The 19,471-nt window shown below is 45.8% G+C and overlaps 1 protein-coding gene across 3 annotated transcripts in view; it reads right to left on the bottom strand.

The window, feature by feature from the left end:
• Positions 1-19,471, bottom strand: part of HOMER2 (homer scaffold protein 2) — a 70,655-nt gene that overhangs the window by 16,170 nt on the left and 35,014 nt on the right. For 2 of the 3 annotated variants that reach the window (XM_058542546.1, XM_058542547.1), the window contains exon 3: positions 7,827-7,958. The exons of the other annotated variant lie outside the window; for it this stretch is intronic. In XM_058542546.1, coding sequence (XP_058398529.1) covers positions 7,827-7,958 — 132 coding nt within the window. The remainder of the gene's footprint in view (positions 1-7,826; positions 7,959-19,471) is intronic. 3 annotated transcript variants of the gene reach the window in all.

Here is a 19,471-nt window from a genome sequence, read left to right on the forward strand (position 1 = left end):
TATTCTTGGCTCATAGGGATGAAATAAGAGTGGTTATAACATATAGAGTCTTACCATGCACTCACAGGACCCTTAGGTACGCTTACTACTATCAATATACAGATGGGGCACAGGTGGGTTTTGTTAACTGGCCGAAGTCACACTGGGATTGAACACAGGCCATCTCACGCCAGCACTGGACGCTACAGTGTCCTATGATTTACCTGCTTAACTGCTACCTCAGCTAAGATGCCCAACTGTGACCCTTATCAGCCTTTCAAACGCAGGCAAATGAACCACTCTGAACCTCAGTTTCTTCATCTATAAAATATGGATAATACTGCTCGTCTATGGGTCACTGGAGGACAAAAGACAGGGCTCTGCTAGGTGTCTGACAGGGGTTCAACAAAGGGAAGCACAGCTCCTCTGGCCTTGATTTGACTTGTTTCTTCAAGTAAAATGACATCTAAAGCCTTAAAACCATGACCTTTAGTAAAAGAGCTCCACAAAAGGGCAAATTCATTCATTCAAAAATATTTACTAATTATTTTGATGTGTTAGGGACAGTGCTGGGGAAGCTGAAATACTTAAGAAAGACTTGGTTCTTGTCCTTAAAGAAACTCTGAGTCCATAGAGGATTTTGTTTTACATTCAAACAGGTGCGAGTCAAAAAGAAAATAAGCTTAAAACGTAATGAGGTAGGATAATATCAGATAAATTTTAAATAAATACTCATTTAAGAAGATGTATATTATCATGCATTAGTAGATGCATGATGGAAATAGCCCTACCATTTGTACAAAAATTAGCTTATGACAAAGGAGCAATCACAGATTAATGGAGAAGATTATTTAACATATAATGATAGAGATAACTGTAGTAAACTGGGGGAAAATGAATTTAAATCCTTACCACAAACCAGCAGCTTGATTAAATTATTGATGAATTAAAGGGGTAAGTATTTTTTAAAAAACAAACCTTAAAAAAATCTGTATGCAAACAAAATCGAACATTTACCAAACTTGTGCTTGAGGAGTGAGAGAGTAATTTTCTAAACTTGGAAGAAACGAAAGAAAATCACAAAAGTGACAGACTTGACTATATAACAATTTCAAGCTTTTGAATATAAAAGGAAAAAAACTAAATCAGAAGGGAAACAACAGCCTGGGGGAATATCTACAGCTAGACCAGTACAACAGAAAAAAAGGCTATTACGTTCAGTATAGAAAGTCTGTACAAAATGAAAAGGAAAATATGAAAACTCCAATACATAAATGGCAAAATTCACAAACAAAAAATACAATGAGTAGGGGGCTGGCCCAGTGGCGTGGTGGTTAAGTTCATGCACTCTGCTTCAGCAGCCCAGGGTTCGCAGGTTTGGATCACAGGCACGGACCTATGTACCACTCACCAAGTCATGTTGTGGTGGCGTCCCATATAAAGTAGAGGAAGACGGGCACGGATGTTAGCCCAGGGCCAATCTTCCTCAGCAAAAAGAGGAAGATTGGCAACGGATATTAGCTCTGGGCTAATCTTCCTCACCAGAAATAAAAAAAAATACGAGTAAACAACTTATAGAAAAGATCGTTTAGCCTCGCTGGAAATGCAAATAGAAATAATGAGGTACCATTCTTTGCCTGCTGAATTAGCAAACACTAAATACAACGATAATACCTGGTGCTGGTGAGAAATTTCTGGAGCATTGGCTATCGGTACAGGCCCCCTGAGAAGCAATTTGGAAATACCTATCATAAGCAAAAAAAAATGGTCTTACCCACTGACTTAGTGATATTACTTCTGGGAAACTATTCTATGAAAATAATTGAGAATATGAAAAAAAAGGCCTTCAATATAAAGAAGTTAATCCTAGCATTATTTACAATGAAAAGCTGGAAGCAATCCAGAAACCCGAGGAGAAAGGTGGGAGAGCATTTCCCCTCACAGCCTCCAGCTGTTAGGAAAAGAAGACTAGTCACTGCGAGAGATGCCAGACGATTGTCCTTCGGTGAAAAACCCCCTCTAAGTCTTCAGTTTCCTAATATTCCCCCCTCATTATAAACAAGCAAATACGCTTGTAAATTTAGAAAGTATAGTTTAGAAAAAAATATTTTTTTAAACCTGTAGTCCCATCCCAGAGATAAGCACTAACCACATAAACTTCTGTTATTTCTCTATCTGTATATATGCATTCATTACACATATTTCTTTTAAAAAATGGAATGATATTGTACATCCCATTTTATAGCTACTTTCACAATTAACAACATGACATTAATATTCTCATGCAATTATACGATCTTCTGCTACATCATCTGAGTTGCTGCACAATATTACCCTGAAGGATATACTGGAGTTCATTTAACTAATTTCCTACTGCTGGACATTTAGGCTGGTGTTTTTGTTTTTGCTGTTATAAATGATGCTGCAAGGAAAATCCTTGTAGCTAAATCTTTGTATTCAGTGACAATTATTTCCTTGGAATAGATAGAATAGAATAGAATAAATGAAACCCGTGGATCTAAGGATATTCAGACCATAAAGCTTTCTGAAGTATATGCCAAATTCTCATGTCCTTACTTACTAGAATCATTTTCTGCAGTTTTTAAACTTGTGGTAATAATGTTAATCAAAATCAAAATCATTATCTTCGTCATTATCATGATAGAAAATGAGAGACTGTTGTTTTATTTTACTTGTCGCTTTTTTTGGCCTTGGCCACTGAAGACCCTGTGGCAGACGCTACCTACTTGCTTATTCAAAATCCATTTCTTCTTTTCTCTTAGCTCAACAGAACCTCAAATTTGTCTGGAGCAGGAAATTTCCTGGGTAGTAGAGAATGAGAACTAGTCTAAGCTGGTCATGGCAACCTACTTTCCTGCCTTTTTTTCTTCTGGGTGTGGGTGGAAGAGGGATCCAAGACTGACAATGGGACCCAAGAAGAAGTCTGCCAAGGGAGTTTACAGGGAGGCTACTGTGGAACCACCCTTCTGCCTCTTGCCTCTTGCCATGAATGCAGATGTGATGGATGAAGCTTCAGAAGCCATCTTATCACCATGAGGGAAAGGCCAATAAAAGAAACAAACAAAACATGCAAAGCCCTCAGCCCCAACACTATGGAGCCACTGTACCAATGCTGGCAATCTCCGGCCTTAGGACTTCTCTTTTGTATGAAAAGAATACCCTATTTGTTTAAGCACTGTGATTAGCTTATCTGTGACTTGCAGCCAAAAGCATTCCAACTAAAACATATCAAAAGAATGATCAATATCCCCTATTAAAAAAAAATTGGCCCCTAATTCAGGAGACAGAAAGGTATGAGATGAGACAGGGCAATGTTCTTACAACTACACTGAGTTAATGCAGTGAACACAACGATACAAATTCAAATTACAGATGAAATCATTGAAACGGGTAAAAGCGAATGCCTTGTGTGTGGCAGGGTTTAGACAGATCAATCACAGAGCACTAGCAATGCCATCCTGGATCACTCCCCTCCATGGCAGAATGTGTTTCCTTCTGTCTGTGATGAATGAGATGGAGCCAAACTTAGAACAGTGACATCTCAAGGTCAGATGCCAGAAAGAATCTAAACTTTAACAACTGGCTCATTCTCACATTTGGTTCTCCTTCCTTTCGTCTTTTTTCACAAAATTCTCCTTTCATCAGAACATGCAAGTCTCTTTTCAACATCCTTTAGTAGCTGGGGTATTACGTCCTCTCCAGTGGGTGGACAGATGAGGCCCAGTGTACCTCTGCGAATACACAGCTTCTATCATTTTTGGAAAGCCTATCTAAAGAGCAGAAAGTGTCCCTGTAATCCTTTTTGGATGGTGGTGTGAAGTGGTCCTTATAATGGAAGCAGTGAAGACTAAGGTATCTATTTTCCTTTTGGGGGTAGAGAGCGAGTTGTGTATAAAGTGTTCTTAAATGGAAATATCCACACTGCCGTTCCTTTTTCTAGCCTAGTTATAGTGTTTGATCACCAATTCCTCTTTCAGGTCTGTAGGTGGTTGCTCTGTGGAGTCAGGAATATTCAGCCAGAGCTGTCCCCTCAGCAACACATCTTGGGAACCCTTTGGGCCCAAGCTCCTCTTTGCTAGCTAATTGCCATGTGTGGAGACGGCCAGCCTCCCTTCATAGTAATTGATCAGTGTGTGGTTAATCATTCCTTCAAAGAGAAGGGGAACAGTGGATTTGGAACATTTTGAACAAAAGAAACATCTGAGGCCTTATCTGATAAGTCTTTGTGACAATGGCAGGTCACAGTTACCGAGTGGAGACTGCCTCGCTGCCAGAGGAGACTGAGTGACTTAGGAAGACGGGCACTCCTCCTTAATGACAGGACACTTTTTCCTGTCTAGGAAAAACCGGAAGTGGCCACACTTGGAAGCAGGTACAGCTCAACGTCTCCCCAGTTCTCAGAGGCACAAAGAATTGAATGTTAAGAATTTGTTCTGATTTTTGTTTTGAGTTCTCCCTTCTTTCAATTCTTTTCACTGAAACTTTTCCCCTTTATCCTTCCTAGCTGCTTTGATTCCTCCAAAGATGGAAGAAATTGGTCCAGGCAGCTGGGAGTGATTCTCTCAAAACATCCTGGGCTTCAGTGAAGAACTCAGGCCCTGGGCGGGATCAGGGGCACAAGACCGAGGTGGTCCTGGCCAACACCGTGTCTCTGACAGCAGACCCCCCATCTCGCCCTTCTCCAGAGGTCTGAGGCTTCCAACCCTATGAGTCTGGATATGAGGCAGGTGTGGGAAGGGGCCACTTGGCAGGGGAGGGGGCGCTCCCACCACTCCTCTTCCCCCTACCAGGTACTTCTTCAGAGGGAAAAGGCATGCAATTCCCACTCCCCACTTCGGACAGAGGTTCTGGTATCATTCTTTCAACAAATCACCATCATACTTGCCTCCACTTTATATAAATTCTCTCTGATCCTCACAGCACCTGTTCCTCTTCCTCTTTTCAGAAAACGGCAGCACCATCCATTTACCATCATTGCCGAGTCTTTGCCTCCCACGTCCACTCACCAAGTTCTGCCACTTGAGCTCCTCAATACTTTCTAAATCTCTCCAACTCTTACTCAAGCCCTCATCATCTCCGATCTGGACTAGAACAACCTAATCTGTCTCGATGCCATAAAAATCTACCTAAAATGCAAATCTGATCATTTTCCTTCTTGGCTTAAAATCCTTCACAGGCTATAGGATAAAGTCCAGAAAGTAGCATGACATATAATGCCTTCCAAGGGCTGGCCTCCACCAGCCTTAACCCCCCAACCCAAAACCTGGACACCCTGTTAACAGTGAACCATTTGCAGCTTTCCTCGCCCAGTGTCAACGATTTTTCTCATGCTACTCCTGTCGTCTGAAGGATGACGGAAAAGAGAAACCCTCCCTGTAGGCATGACGTGGAACGTCTCCTTGTCCAGTGTGCACAGGGGAGGCGCCTGGAGTAGGGATCTACACTGAAACCTGGGAAATGGTGAAGGGCTGAACTGCACGGGTAGGGACTGGGAATAAATAAAGTCAGAGGGTTAGTGACAAATAGATCTGGGAAATGGCTAAAACAATGGGCCCAAATGGAACCAGAGCCTGAAAATATTCACGTTCCACATGAATGCTTGCAATGGACTGAACGGTTGTGTCCTCCACAATTCTTATGTTGGAATCCTAACCCCCAATGTGATGGACTAGGAGGTGGGGCTTTCGGGAGGTGATTAGGTCATGAGGGTAGAGCCCTCATGAAAGCGATAGCGCTCTCATAAAAGGGACCCCAGAGTGCTCTCTTGCTCTCTTTCTACCATGAGAGGATGCAATGAGAAGTTGGCAGTTTGCAACCTGAAACACGGCCTTCGCCTGAACCTGACTAGGCTGGCACCCTGACCTCAGACTTCCAGCCTCCAGAACTGTGAGAAATCAACTCCTGTTGTTTATAATACCCAGGCTATGGTATTTTGTTATAGTATTTTGTTATAATAGCCTGAACGACTAAGACAGTGCTCTTCCAAAGTCTCCACCCTTCGCAGCAAAGAGAATCCTTAAAACTAGGAGGCAGGCACGGCTGCTCTCTGGATCCCCAGTCATTCTCCTCCTGCAGGCAGCCTAGCGCTTGCTCAAAAGGCTGATGGACACACTGGCCTTGGTGCCAGGGAGAGAGACGCCACGTGGCCTTGACAACACATACTCCTGCTCTCCACGGCCACCAAGACTTCTGACCCTGCTGAGTGTCAACTGCCAACAACAGTGACCCACTCTAAGTCCCCAATTCTGCATCACACCTCTAAGTGACTAGCCAGCTCCCTGGTGGAAAGCTGATTACATCAGGCTCCTTCTTCCAGAGCAAACAGTGCTTTATCCTCATCACAACAGACATTTCCTATGGACTGGCGTGCCTCTGCCAGCCCCACCACCCAAACACTGACTTAATGTCTTCTATACCACATAGCACTGCCTCAAACCAACCAACACACTTCTCCACAAATCAAATGAAGCAAGGGTATGATTGCCATAGGATTCTCAGTCCTCCCACGTACCTTCTCAGCAGAAGCAGCAGGCCTTCCAGGACTCTGCTGTGCTGCCTGCTAGAACACCATGTCTTTCAGAGCTGTGGGACGTGATGCTTCTCTGAACCACAGTCCAGGGACCGAGGGATCAGGGATGGAGAGACGTCTCCCATAACTATACCCAATGTATGTATGTGTGTGCACACACATATGCACACACGCTAGACAAATGAAAGGTGCAAATTAGCAAGCCTCTGTCAGGGTGGCTTCCTGACTCACCTTAACCCTCCCTTCTTTGAAAACTGTCCTCAGTATACACAGGGAACCCGAGCAGCCCTGTCAATTCCTCAGGAATCTGGAATTTTGTAAAGCCCTCTGGGGACAGGACCACATTTCTGCATCCTCAGTGCCTAGCACCGTGTCGGCACAGCAGGAGCTCAATAAATACTTGCCCAGCAGTCAGTCAGACGCTCAAGGCAACAGTCTAAAGCGAAACAACTCCTATGGCTGAGCTTCCCAAAGCCAGCCTAGCTCCAGCCCTTCCCAAGGCCTGGATTTTCGACTCTCCCTAGGATTCCTTGAGAGACTCTGAGATTCTTCCAATAAGTTCCTGTGTCATGTAAACTAGCCAGTCTTGCTTTCAGCCAAGACATTCTTAATACCTACCCAGCGCTTTCCTGCCACCCTAAAAGTAAACGTATTTTCCTAAAACAAGCTTTCGGCCCCTTCAACTGGCTGGGTGAGGCCTCTCAGAGGCCATCAGTTTGTTCCCACAGATCTTGGGGTTCTCCAAGTCTGTGGTCAGTCAAGATCTGCTCCTCAACACCTTTCTAACTATCCACAGGTGTGCCCTAGACCCCTCAGAGAATTGAATCAAAGCTATGAACCCACTCCCTAGACAAAAAGCAACACACACAGAAAACACTGTGTGACATTTTAAGGGGTGAGGGGATTCCAGGTTAAGCCCTGCTATTAAGCATCGCCTTACCCCCTCTCTCTAAGGGCTCCAACCAGAGAGCCATCGACGCTGATGGCTGTCAGAGAGACCCGGGCACGGGGAGCAGGGCTGATGTGGGGAAGGATCGACTGGCAAAGCTGCTTCCTGATGTTGCAACCTCAGGCTCTGAAGCAGCATTTGTCACATATGTTTTCCTTCCTCAAATGATGTCACCATTTTCAAGGAACCTGGTGTTTCTAAAAGGTCATCTGGTTTGGCAGCCCTGCGGTGCCAGAAGGGGTGGCATGGAAGTCCAGAGAGGAATCCTGCTCACCAACGGCACCACTCAGTCCCTCAGCAGGGATGACCTAATGAGGACTGAGTGTGCTGCGGAAAGGACCACGTTACCTTTGTCAGCTGCTGCTCCGAGGAAAACCCCAAACCAAACACCGTGTTGGCTCTGCTGTCGGCCCACTGCCCAAACTTCTGCGACGTTTTGGTGAAAGTCATATTGGGTGTGATTGTGCTGTTTATGATCACCTACAGAAAAACAGCCCAAAGAGCAGAAATTTAAACACTGAATTAGACACCAAAGTAACTCCTTACAAAGTCTTCTGTTGGCAAAGCTAGTACCTAAAGTATGCATCCCTGTTCATTACACTTGGTCCTGAGCTCTTCCTCTTCTCGCACGCCCCATGCTGAGTCAGACATACAACCATGATAAGGGCTAATCTCAGAGACTTAAAAACAGTCAGTCAGCCTAAAATAAGATCTTACAAGTTATCAGTGGGAGAAAGCCTCTCTTGAGCATAGTTTCTAAAACTGCTATTTATTTCCCCAAAGCTGCCATGCATCCAATTGCTCTTAATGACTAGCCATGTCACACACTCTCTGAAGAACTGCACTGTATACCTTTTTAAGTGCCTGGGGCCCCAGTGTCCAGCTCAGACAACTTAAAATCTCCATAAGCAGTTGGGGCTTGCTGCTTCCCAACAGGAAGGAAAAGGTACACTCCAACCGGGATAATTTGTGGAGGGTTAAATTACAAACAGATCGATTATACAGGTGTGAGCTGGGTGTAGGGAAAATCAGGGACAGTGCAGGGACCTGGTGCTAGGTCTCACCACTCCTTGGCCTTAAAGGATAAGGGAAGGAAGAGGCCATAGCATGTGGAAGGAGAAACGTGGAGAATAGTTGCCTTGACGAGAGAAGTGACCTTCTGTCGAGGGACACACCAGCACATGGTGACCCCCACAGGAGGGGGAGCCAGTGGAACAAATACCCTCGCCTCTCTCCCTCTGATCTCCTGTCATTGGCCAAACACAACCAGAAGCCAGAGGCCCCGGGGGCCTGCTGACGTCATCTGCAGGTTGGCCTCTCAGGGACCAGAGCAGGGTGAAGAGGGGCAGAGAATGAACCTGGAGGGGTAAAAGGGTGCTGTCCAACACATGATGCATTCATTCACTCCACAAACAGTTACTGAGCAGTTACTACATGGCAGGCATTCTGCTAACCAAAGGCACAAAGATGAGCAAGTCATGATTCCAGGCCCTCAAGTTGCAGGCAGTCAGGAAGAGGACAGAGCCACGCAAATAAATAATCACCCAGCAGTTGATAAGTGTTATGAAGAACCCACAATAGGCTCACTCTGGCAGAAATCCTTGCAAGTTCTAAGACTCTAAGAAACACTCAAGAAAAATGTCCTTGGAAATAAGGGATTCTTAGATGTTTACTTCCGGGCAGGGGTAGCATAATCCACTGACTACTTCCTCATCCAACAGCTTTTGATGATCTGAGCAGGGAACAGTAGCAATCTAAGCAAATATTCTAAAAAGTGAATCTACTAGCAGTTTTACTTACTAGGGCTGTGTTTATTCTCAACAGTCAACTCAGAACACTTCTCTTTTAACTGTTAGAGCAGAGAAGAGAAAACATTTTTGAATGGTACAGGCCTTGCTTAGCTTGGTAGGAATATCAGCCAATTATTTTGCTAAAGGACAAAACTTCCAGACACAGATCCTTACCTTAACAAATAAAGACACGCAGGCAGTAAATCACAGTTGTCACTGGTAAGAGAAATGTCCTTGCTATGTACATATGCAAGAGCCTGTTGAGTTCGCTGATGATGCATTAGCTCAAGAATAAACTTTAGCTTAGTTGGGAAAACAACTTTTAGAAGTTAATATTAATAGCAGCAGCTACTATTTATTGAGCACTTATATAAGCTCACTTAAACCTCACCACAAGCCTGTGAGGTATGACTATCACCTTCATTTCACAGAAGGAGAAACTGAGCTGGTATGCAGCAGAGCCCAGAGATAAAACCCAGATTGTCTGACTCCAAAACCTGTATTCTGAACTTCTATGTTACGTCTTTCTCATTTTATAGCATGATAACTTCTCCTCTCCCCTCATCTGTGAAGGACCGATGCCTTCACTGCAGTCCAGGCTGCTGTTCCTTCTTCTGTGACAACTCTTCCACAATAACAAAGTCCATGCGAGTTGAGACACTTTATCAAGTGTTTTCCAGATAACTGAATGCAACACAGTTACTAAAGAGCTCTGCCTGCAGTCACTGGACACAATTAGGAAATGGGGGCAGGAGAGTGGAAAATGCAGACCTAAATCAGGGGCAAGTATAAGGGAATGCTCTGGGACCTCAGAGGCTGGCTGGGGTCCGGCTCAGTCACAGGCAGAACTGATATGGCGGAATCAAGGCAGGTCTAGGGAAGGTGTGCAGCTGGGACTGGATCAAAGTGGATCACATGATCCCAGAAAGCCAACCCCGGTCATGTCTCGATTACCAGGCTTCTGGGAGGGCCAAGCAATGACCAAACCCATCCAGAAGCTTGATTCATTCTAAACCTTTCTGCTCCTTCACAGGAGACCTACGCCTTGAGGTCAGCCTCCACATGCCCTCTCCGAAGTCCCCTTAAAAGGCAGAGGACAGAGGCTGACCAGAGTTTAGGACACACCTCTGAAGCCTGCCCCAACAGGCCGTCCCAGAGTCAGTCAAGCTGGAATAATAATGGTGATGTCCCCTGGTATCTCTTTAGAACTTAATAGTTTATAAGGTAATTTTTCACAGTCTTTCATCTAATTCCCATTTTTACAGATGGGGAAACTGAGGCTCAGCAAGGTCAAATGACTTGTTCAAGATCATAAAACTAGTAACAGGTTAAAAAGAACATAATGTCTGGATTACTTATACAAAGCAATGATTAACTGATTTTGAGAGCTAAATCTGTTTTTATCCTGCTTGGAGGTTCATTCAGCTTCTTAAATCTGTGAACTCATCAATTTTGGAAAATTCTCAACCATCCTATGAATACTGCTTCTGCTCCATTCTCTCTCCTCTCCTTCTGGGACTCCAAGTACACATATGCTAGATCTTTTGAGTGTGTCAAACACGGTTTACATTCTCACCAGTTTTTCACCCCTTGATTCTTGGTTCTCTCTGTTTCAATTTGGGTATTTTCTATCGATCTGTCTTCCAGTTCACTAATCTTGGCTACTGGTATAGCCAATCTGCTGTTAAACCTATCCGTTGAGTTCTTAATTTCAGACTCTGTATTTTTTAGTTCTAGAATGTCCATTTAATTCTTAAAAAAAAAAAAATCTAAGTCTCTGGGAATATCCTTCTTCTTTTCATCCATTCTGTCCTCTATTTCCTTGAATATATTAATCATAGTTATTTTAAAATCCTTAATGCTAACTCTAATGTCTGGATTATCTTTGAATATGTTTCTATTGTCTGGTTTTTGCGCTCTTCATTCTAGGCATATGGTCTTGCCTTTCTGCACATCTAGTAATTTTTTATTGTATGTCAGAAAATGGGTATAAAAGAACTGTTAGGGCTCCACACAATGTCATCATCTGCCAGAGAAAGGGTCCCCTTTCCTCTGCTAGGCAAGTAGGGTAGACAGGGAGTCCTTAATCCACTCGGGGACTCGGGGTTCAGTCTCAGTTCTGGTAAGGCTCAGTCTACTTCTGGTTCACCCTGTTTTTAGGGCAAGCCCTTGAAAGCTTTCAATTGAGAGCCTGAAAGGTCTTTATCTCCTCCTCCTTGAAAGACTGCAGGAGATTCAGTTCTGTAGACTTCCAAATCCACCCATCTTCAAAATTGGGGAAATCTTGAAGGAGAAACTAGCCGTGCGTTTGGGGCCACTCAAGTCTCCGATTTTGTCACTCAAGCTCCAAAAATCTCTGCTGGCTTCTCTGTCCCTCAGCTGCAGTCTTTTCCTAAGGACTAAGCCTGGATTTCCAGCCTCTAACTGTTCCTAGAATCAGTGAATGCCCCAGGTGAAGAGGGTGTAGAGAGGCCCAGTGTCAATTTCCCACTCCCTCTGGGGCTTTCCTATGTTTACTGTTCTCTTTTCAGGCTCTTTGGCAGGTCTTTGCTTTGTAAGCACTCTAAATATGAGGGAAATTGTACTCTGCCCTTCAGAAATGTTCAGCCTGACTCTTTACACTGGCACAGACTTGGAATTCAGCAAATGTCTTGTGGGGAAAACCAGCCATAGGCATGAAACCCCTCAAGTCTCCACTTCTGTCACTCTAGCCCTGTACACTGTTAAATGCGTTCTCATTCTCCCATCAGTGCCCCTCTACCTGGGCCAACTCCCAATCTTCAGCCTGCATCTGGAATTGGCAAATGCTCCCAAGAGAGAAAAGAGCTGCTGATTGTCACCTCTGAGTGGTCCTCGCCTCTCTAGAATTTTAGTCCCTCTAGTCCTCACTGTTTCTACAGTTCTCTGATGCCTTTAAATTGTATTTATCCAGCTTTTTCTAGCTGCTGTCAGAGGTAACACTAGCCTGCTGAAATCTGTACACCTTATTCAAAAGCAGAAGTGCTGAATCTGTAAAAGTTCACAGAGACACAATTTAGTATGTGTCTCAAGTGACATTTTCTATAATGTTCATGGGAAGCATGCAACCTCTCATAAGGTTGCTGTTTATATCAAGAGACAAAATTGTACTTTGATACGCCAATCAAGCTTATTAGTATGACCTCAAATGGGTAGCTAAGATTAGCTGCAGACATTCCCCTAATCCTCCAACATCTCCTTGTACTCACTGTAAGCAATGACTCCAGACCTCTCCATCTCTTTACTCCCCTTGTACATCGAGTGTGTGAGGAGGGTATCAAAATACCTCATTCTCTGCAGTCTCACAAGAGAAGGGTCCACTCATCTGCCCAGAACTAAGCCTCCCTTGGTGCCCTCAGTCCCATCTCCTCACCTCCACCTCTAGGATGTCCCTCCTATCCACACCACTGCACTGGGCAATCACCACCGCTGACCCAGAGCAGACAAAACGTCTAGATGGAACACAAGATGCTGGTCTTGCAGGAACTCTTCTTCAGAACTTTGCAGTGGGAGTGGCTTTGTCCCCTCATTCCCTACTGACATGCCTGCTCTGTTGCGGTATTGCTTTGATCCTGGTTCAGCGTGGCTACCTTGCACTCCGTCACCAGCATCAAGGTGTCCAGGCATTTACCAAACACAACCTACAGGATCCCACGAGCTGGAGGTCAGCCAGGAGGGAAGAAAAGGAAAGCCTGCTCCCTTCACAGTGCTGCTCTTGCAATCCCTCAGGCTGGTTCCCTGCAGGCTTTGTAATGCCCTGGCTGTCTCCTAACAGCTTATCAAAGGCTCTGGGCTTCCAACTACTTCCAACTTCCAAGACCCAGAGGGGAGGAGGAAAAGGGTGGAGAAAGAAAGGGAAAGGAAAGCTTATACTTCTACAACATCCTACACTGCCACGACTCACCAGAAGTAGCTAGTCTGAATAATCCCAAGGCCATAATAGTAAATCCATCTCTACAATTAGTGAGACAACCGGCTGGCTGCTCTCCCAGGAAATCCAGTGCACTGACCTTCTCAAAATCAGCAAGATTGACAGCAGGAGCAATCATGCTATCAAAAATAGTCAATTCCAGAGCCTTCTTCTTTCATTTCCCACTAACATAGGAACTCTACCCCATGCTACACTTGGCTCAGCCCACCAAGACTAAGTCCTCCTGAAAAGTTACGCAGATAGAAGCTTCTAAGGATATGCTCCTTCTGTTTATGTTCCTCTCAGGCCCCCCAAATCATTTCTGGCTGACTGCTCTTGTACCTGGAATCCACCTGAATGCCTCTGTTTCTCTTTGAGGCTGTGACTCACTTCTGACTTTCACCCTCCTAAGGCATGCATAAAGGAGCAAGAGGAAGTGGACACACAGGAAAAAACTACTACTCTGGGTTTGCAGTGGTGAGTGCCCGGTGCAGTGGTGTGGGCAGGAAGGACATCCTAGGGGTGGGGGTAAGGAGATGGGACCTAGGGCACTGAGGGAGGCTTAGTTCTGGGCAGGTGAATGGACTCCTCTCTTGTGAGACTGGAGAGAATGGAGTGGGGTGAGTTTGACGGACATATGTTAAAAGCTCAATTTCACTAGTAATGTGGAAACTGCATTACCGTTATTACCCTTATATCCTCACCGAATTCAAAATATGTCTGATGATACCAAGGGTGGGGTGAGGATGTAGGGCAATGGGGCAATCACAGATTGGTAAAATCACTTTGAAAAACAATGTGGCTTTCTCTGATGAAGTTTAAAATGCACATTCCCTGGCACCCAGCAATTCCACTCCTAAGTATACATCCAAGAGAAACCTTTGCACAGGTATACCAGGAGAAATGGACAAGAATGTTCACAGTAGGAGTGTTTGCAAAAACAAACGTCCACCACCAGCAAAAGAGATAAAATGTGGTATATTCATACAATTAAATATTATCCAGCAGCGAAAATGAACCAAGGCTGTAAGCATCAACATGGATGAATCACAAAAACTTAATGTTGGAAGGTAGTCAAAATGTACAAACTTCCAGTTATAAGATAAATAAGCACTAGGGATGTAATGTACAACTTGATGACCAGAGTTAACCCTGCTGTACGATATACAGGAAAGTTGTTAAGAGAGTAGATCCTAAGAGTTCTCATCACAAGGAGAAATTTTTCTTCTTTTATTTTACTGTATATATAATATGAGATGATGGATGTTAACTAAACCTACTGTGATAACCATTTCACAATACAGTATGTAAATCAAACCATCATGCTTAAACTTATACAGTGATGTATGTTAGCTATTTCTCAATAAAACTGGAAAAAAAATGTTAGCAAAAGAATAAAAAGGAAGTCACAAAAGGAGGCATACAGTATGGGTCTCCAGTATGATTCTACTTACATAAAGGTCAAAAATAGGCAAAACTAAATAATATATTATTTAGGGCAAGGGTCAACAAACTATAGCCCTCAGGCCAAATCCAGCCTATAGTCTGTATTTGTAAACAAAGTTTTATCGGCACACGGCCACACCCATTCATTTACACATTGGTCTGTGGCTGTTTTCTTGCTACAAGAGAAAAGCTGAATAGCTGTGACAGATGCTGTATGGCTCATAAAAAAAAATTTACTATCAGGCCCTTTAGAAAAAATGTTTGCCAACCCCTGGTTTAGGGATATATACACAGGTGGCAAAACTATAAAGAAAAGTAAGGGAATGCTTAATACAAATTTCGAGAGAGTGATAACCTCTTGAGGGGTGGACGGGAAGAAGAGATAATGAGAGCAAGGCCCAGAAAGACTTCTGAAGGACTAGTAAAGGACAGACCTCCTCAACTGGGTGGTGGTTACATGAGTGTTTGCTTTATTGGTACAGATAAACAGTTAAAAATAAAGTACACAAAAATATAACAGAGTAGTCAGGAACTAACCTGCAGGGGGAGCAGAGGCTTGTGAAAAGAGCACGTGGTGCCCTGCACACGAGGACACTGGGAAATTGTGTTGGGGGTAGAAGAAGTGGCTCGACCTGTGGGTTCTGGCCTCAGGGGAGAGGGGGTCTCAGCAGACTACAGGATGAGAAGTAAAGGGGTCACAGGAGTGGAGGGTGTCACCCAGCAGGAAGAGACAGAAGGACAAGAGAAGAGGCCTGGGCAGAGGCTGACATGAGGCAGCACCAAGGAAGAGCCAGTGAAGGAGCGCAGAAGGTGGTGGGGACAGTCAAGAGGGAACAAGAAGAATAAGGTCCTGAGAGCCAAGGGTGAGGGTACTGAGGAGAAGGGCACGCTGTGGGTGGCAAATGCAGCAGAGATTCAGCAGGATGAGAACCAGAAGCTCCCTGTGGAGGCGGAAGGCGAGTCTGGGGGAGCAAGTGAAGCCCAGAAGGTGCTTTATGCAAAGCATCCTGGGGCACCAGCTTTAATGTGGGCTCCTGGCTCCTAGGCACACCCCATTCCTCCTTCGTGAGTTTTCTCTGAAACTTTCACAGAGGGAAAAAAAAAAAAAGACTCCCTAGTAAAAGACCCAGTTCCTGCAGCTCACTGGAACCAAGTTTTCAGAAAATACACAAAGCATATGTAATCAAGAGCTACCTGAAGAAACAAAAAGCTAAGCTCCTCCAGGCTCTAGTCCTGTTCTGGACTTCACAGGAAGCTGCTCATCACAAAACAGGAGACAGGCCCCCAGGATTCCTCTTCATGGAAAGTCTTTCCCAAATCCAGGGAGAAGGAAGTTGGCAGAACTTGGAAGTTTTCCACAAGAAGCTGGGACTGGGTTACAGCAATTAAAAGACACGTTGCCTGCCTCCAGAGTAGGTATTAATACATGCTTTTTTCCTTTTTTTTAAACCACAGTCAGGAAAGAAACCAACATTCTTTGAAAGCCTACTGTGTGCTGAGAACCTTCCATATGCTCACTTCCTTAACAGAAAGTGCTGTGTTTTATCCAAAAGAGAAAACTATAACTGCAGGTGGAGGAGGGGACCCTGACTGTGTTCTTGAAAGTAATTTCACATTCCCAGAAGAAAATACCAAACAAGTCAGGGCTTCAGAAACATATCCTCTGGACTGTCACGATTAGGCAGTATTTGCTACACAGCAGGAGCTGCTAAATATTTGTAGAATGGATGACCTCTAAGGTCTCTCCCAATATAGGTTTCTGTAATCCTATAAATAACTGAGAACCAAGGGCAGCAGAGCCATCCACAGCACCTGGGAGAAACACCTGCTCCAGGCAAGTCTTGTCTGCAGGCGCAGGCGATTTCTCATAAGGATGGCAGTGATGAACGTGGTCTGCAGAGTGCCAACAGCACAATGAAATCAAGTGCTGGGATGGTTCCATTAACAAATGCTCTGGAAATGGAGTTCCTTTAGAGTGGAGCTGGCTGTTCTGCCCGAATTTTGCCATAAATCTTACGGCTGTTGGTGTGCAGCTGTTGGTAATGCGATGGCTCACATCAGTGCTTTGGGAAGCTGGGAGCTGGGAGATGCCTTCAGGTGGCTCCCATCTGTCCATGCACAGGGCTGACCTTGGGTGACGTCCTGAGGTTTTGGTTCTGGTTCCCTCTTGGCAGCAGTGACCCTACCCCTGCCCACTGTCCTTCTGTTGACACATACACCTGCTGCAGGCCTGGAGAGCACGTGGCCAGGCCTGACTTCATCACCCACTCATTCTCCCACCCACTTCTATGGTGCTGCCCACTCTAGCTTAGTGCTGGGACTCCAAAACAAGCCAGGCCTGGTCCCCAGTCCTCAAAGAGCACAATCTCCTAGTAGCCCCACACACAGAAACGGGTCCACATAACCCCCTAGAGTTCTGGCAATGCTGGGGCAATGCACCACAGTATTCCCACTGCTCATGTCTCTAGGAGCAGCTGGGACTGACACGTGAAACATTTCCCCCGAGAAGAAGGAAGCACCTTAGTGTTTCATGAAGAATGAAGAATAGGTCTGAGCAGAGATTTTTCCTATGATGAGCAGCACCAACTGCTCTTAGGGGAAGGGGAGCTTTCCATGCATTCTTCCCCAAGTAGAGCATGACAAACGCTTGAACAGGGCAGAGAAGCTTCCTGTGCCCTGGTGTGGAATGAAAGCTGCTAAAGCTGCTGGCTGCACTTCCTCCTTCCTGGGGAGCCTGTGCTCTGCGGGCTGCCCACGGTTGACTCACTGGCTGAGTCTGCCTTTGCTCACAACCACCTCCAAGCACACACCACACCCTTCCACACCAGCTTGTTACTGAAGCCTGTCGACTCCTTCATTTGGGAGGGGCAGAGCAGGCTTCCCCTTCCAGCCCACAAGAGCCTCCTGCCTTGGGAGGGACTCAGAAGCACCAAGCAGAGGCTCAAGGTGATGGACTTGACGTGCCCAGGTCAACAGAGAGGCAGGACCCGAGCCCTAGACTGCCCAAGGTCAAAGGTGCAGCCCATGGGCCAAGACACAGCCCCAAAGGCTAAAAGCATCTGACCATCTGTTATCTCAGTTCGGATGAACATTTGGGACTGAGGGCCTAAGCCAAAGTGGGGTTGTCCCAATATGGTGGAAAACAATGAGGGGGAAGCCAAGGGCGGGGCTGCGGGTGGGCAAGGGCAATAGACAGGAGGCCTGTAAGGGGAGGTATTGGCATCAGCCCAGCATATGGCACCCTCTTCCCCCAGAAAGGAAGGAGAGACATCTGGATTATTCAGGCAGGGTGGAAGCTGGGGCTGGGGGATTAGGAACTCAGCCATGGGGAGGGAGGGGGAAGGTGTAGAAGACCAGACAGTGGCAAAAGCTGCTACCACCCTGAGGAAATCACCATCCTGGGGTCCTTCTCCATGCCCCACCCGACCTGTGGAGCAGTCGGAGGCACAGGATCCGTTGGTTTTACCCATTGTTGCTCACCAGCTTGAGGAAATGTCCAGCAGGGCTGAGGCAGTATTGGGACCACTGTCCGCTGTTCTGTGCTCCAGTTCTCGGGGCAGGAAATTTGCCCCCACGCTTGGCCCCAAGTGCCAGTCACAGTAATTAAATGATTGAGGCCCATCCCTACCTCCCCACTCCCTTTGGGCCTTCTGCTCCCTCACAGGAAACCCCCTTTGCAGGACAAGGCCCTGCCACAGTTCTGGTGCCACACTGGTAAGGCAGGAACTCTGGGTGGGCTGCAGGAACACCAGGTGGCTAGCGCCATAGGAGGGGTGGCCTGAGATTCTTGGGCTCCATCTCTGAATTTCTGGCCTGGGTTTCAAACTCCCTTGTAAGTGACTCCATAACTTGATGGACACCCCCACACTGAGCCTGAATTAGCTCTATTCTGTAGCTAGGGGTTAGCCCACCCTCCTACACTCATCCGATTTCTTATAGCTGGCTCATTTGGCTTGGAACCCACCACACTGTCACAGCCTTCAGGAACTGCAGAGCCATACAACACAGTAGCTGACACTTTGACAAATTACTAAAAGCCCAGCTAATAGGAGTAAAGCACTTTCTCTAAGAAAGTTGTTTTATCTATGTTTAAGCCCAATATATCCTTGGATAATTCAAATGACAAAAGTGCAAACCCATCTCAAGGATGGCAGACGAACTGACAGAATCTACAGATAAAAGACAGCAGGTCAGCCTTATTCACCACCCCTATCAGAACATCAGTGTGGTATCACCATGTCTCCCAGAAGAGAAAAGATAATGAAGGCACCTTTCAGATATGCACTCGTCACCTACTACGTGCCAGGCCTTCACACTTCCTTAACGCCCACCAGAGCCCCGCCACACCTTATCTTCCTGCTTGCCTAGATGAAAAACCAGTTCCTGCGCCTCTTTCGACATGTTTGCCAGACCAGCTGTTGCAATCTGAACACGGAAGGAGACAACAACGGCCTGTATGATGCCATGTCAGGACCTGCTCCACCAGCCAGGGGGAAGCCTGCTCCAACCCAAAGAGCTGGGAGCCGGTGTGCCAAGAACTGGGCATAAGCACCAGACTCCAAGCCTCACCGGAAGTGTGAACTCGGCCAGGTCACTGTTTCTGTGACCTCAGCTATAAAGTGAGGACTTCTGGGCTCCCCTCCTGAGGAGGAGGAAGGGTTGTGGCAACCGGAAGGAAGAGAAAGAGGATCAGGGGGCCAAGGTGACTTTATCTGCAGTCCCATGGCACGGAGAGCACAGAGGTGGTACTTAGAGAACATGGCTGAAGGGAGAATTTTGCCTTAAAACAGGGAGCCTCCTCAAGAGATCCGGAAGCACCAGCAGGCTCT

This window comes from Diceros bicornis, chromosome 5 (assembly GCF_020826845.1).
Source record: "Diceros bicornis minor isolate mBicDic1 chromosome 5, mDicBic1.mat.cur, whole genome shotgun sequence".
NCBI classification, from domain to species: Eukaryota; Metazoa; Chordata; class Mammalia; order Perissodactyla; family Rhinocerotidae; genus Diceros; species Diceros bicornis.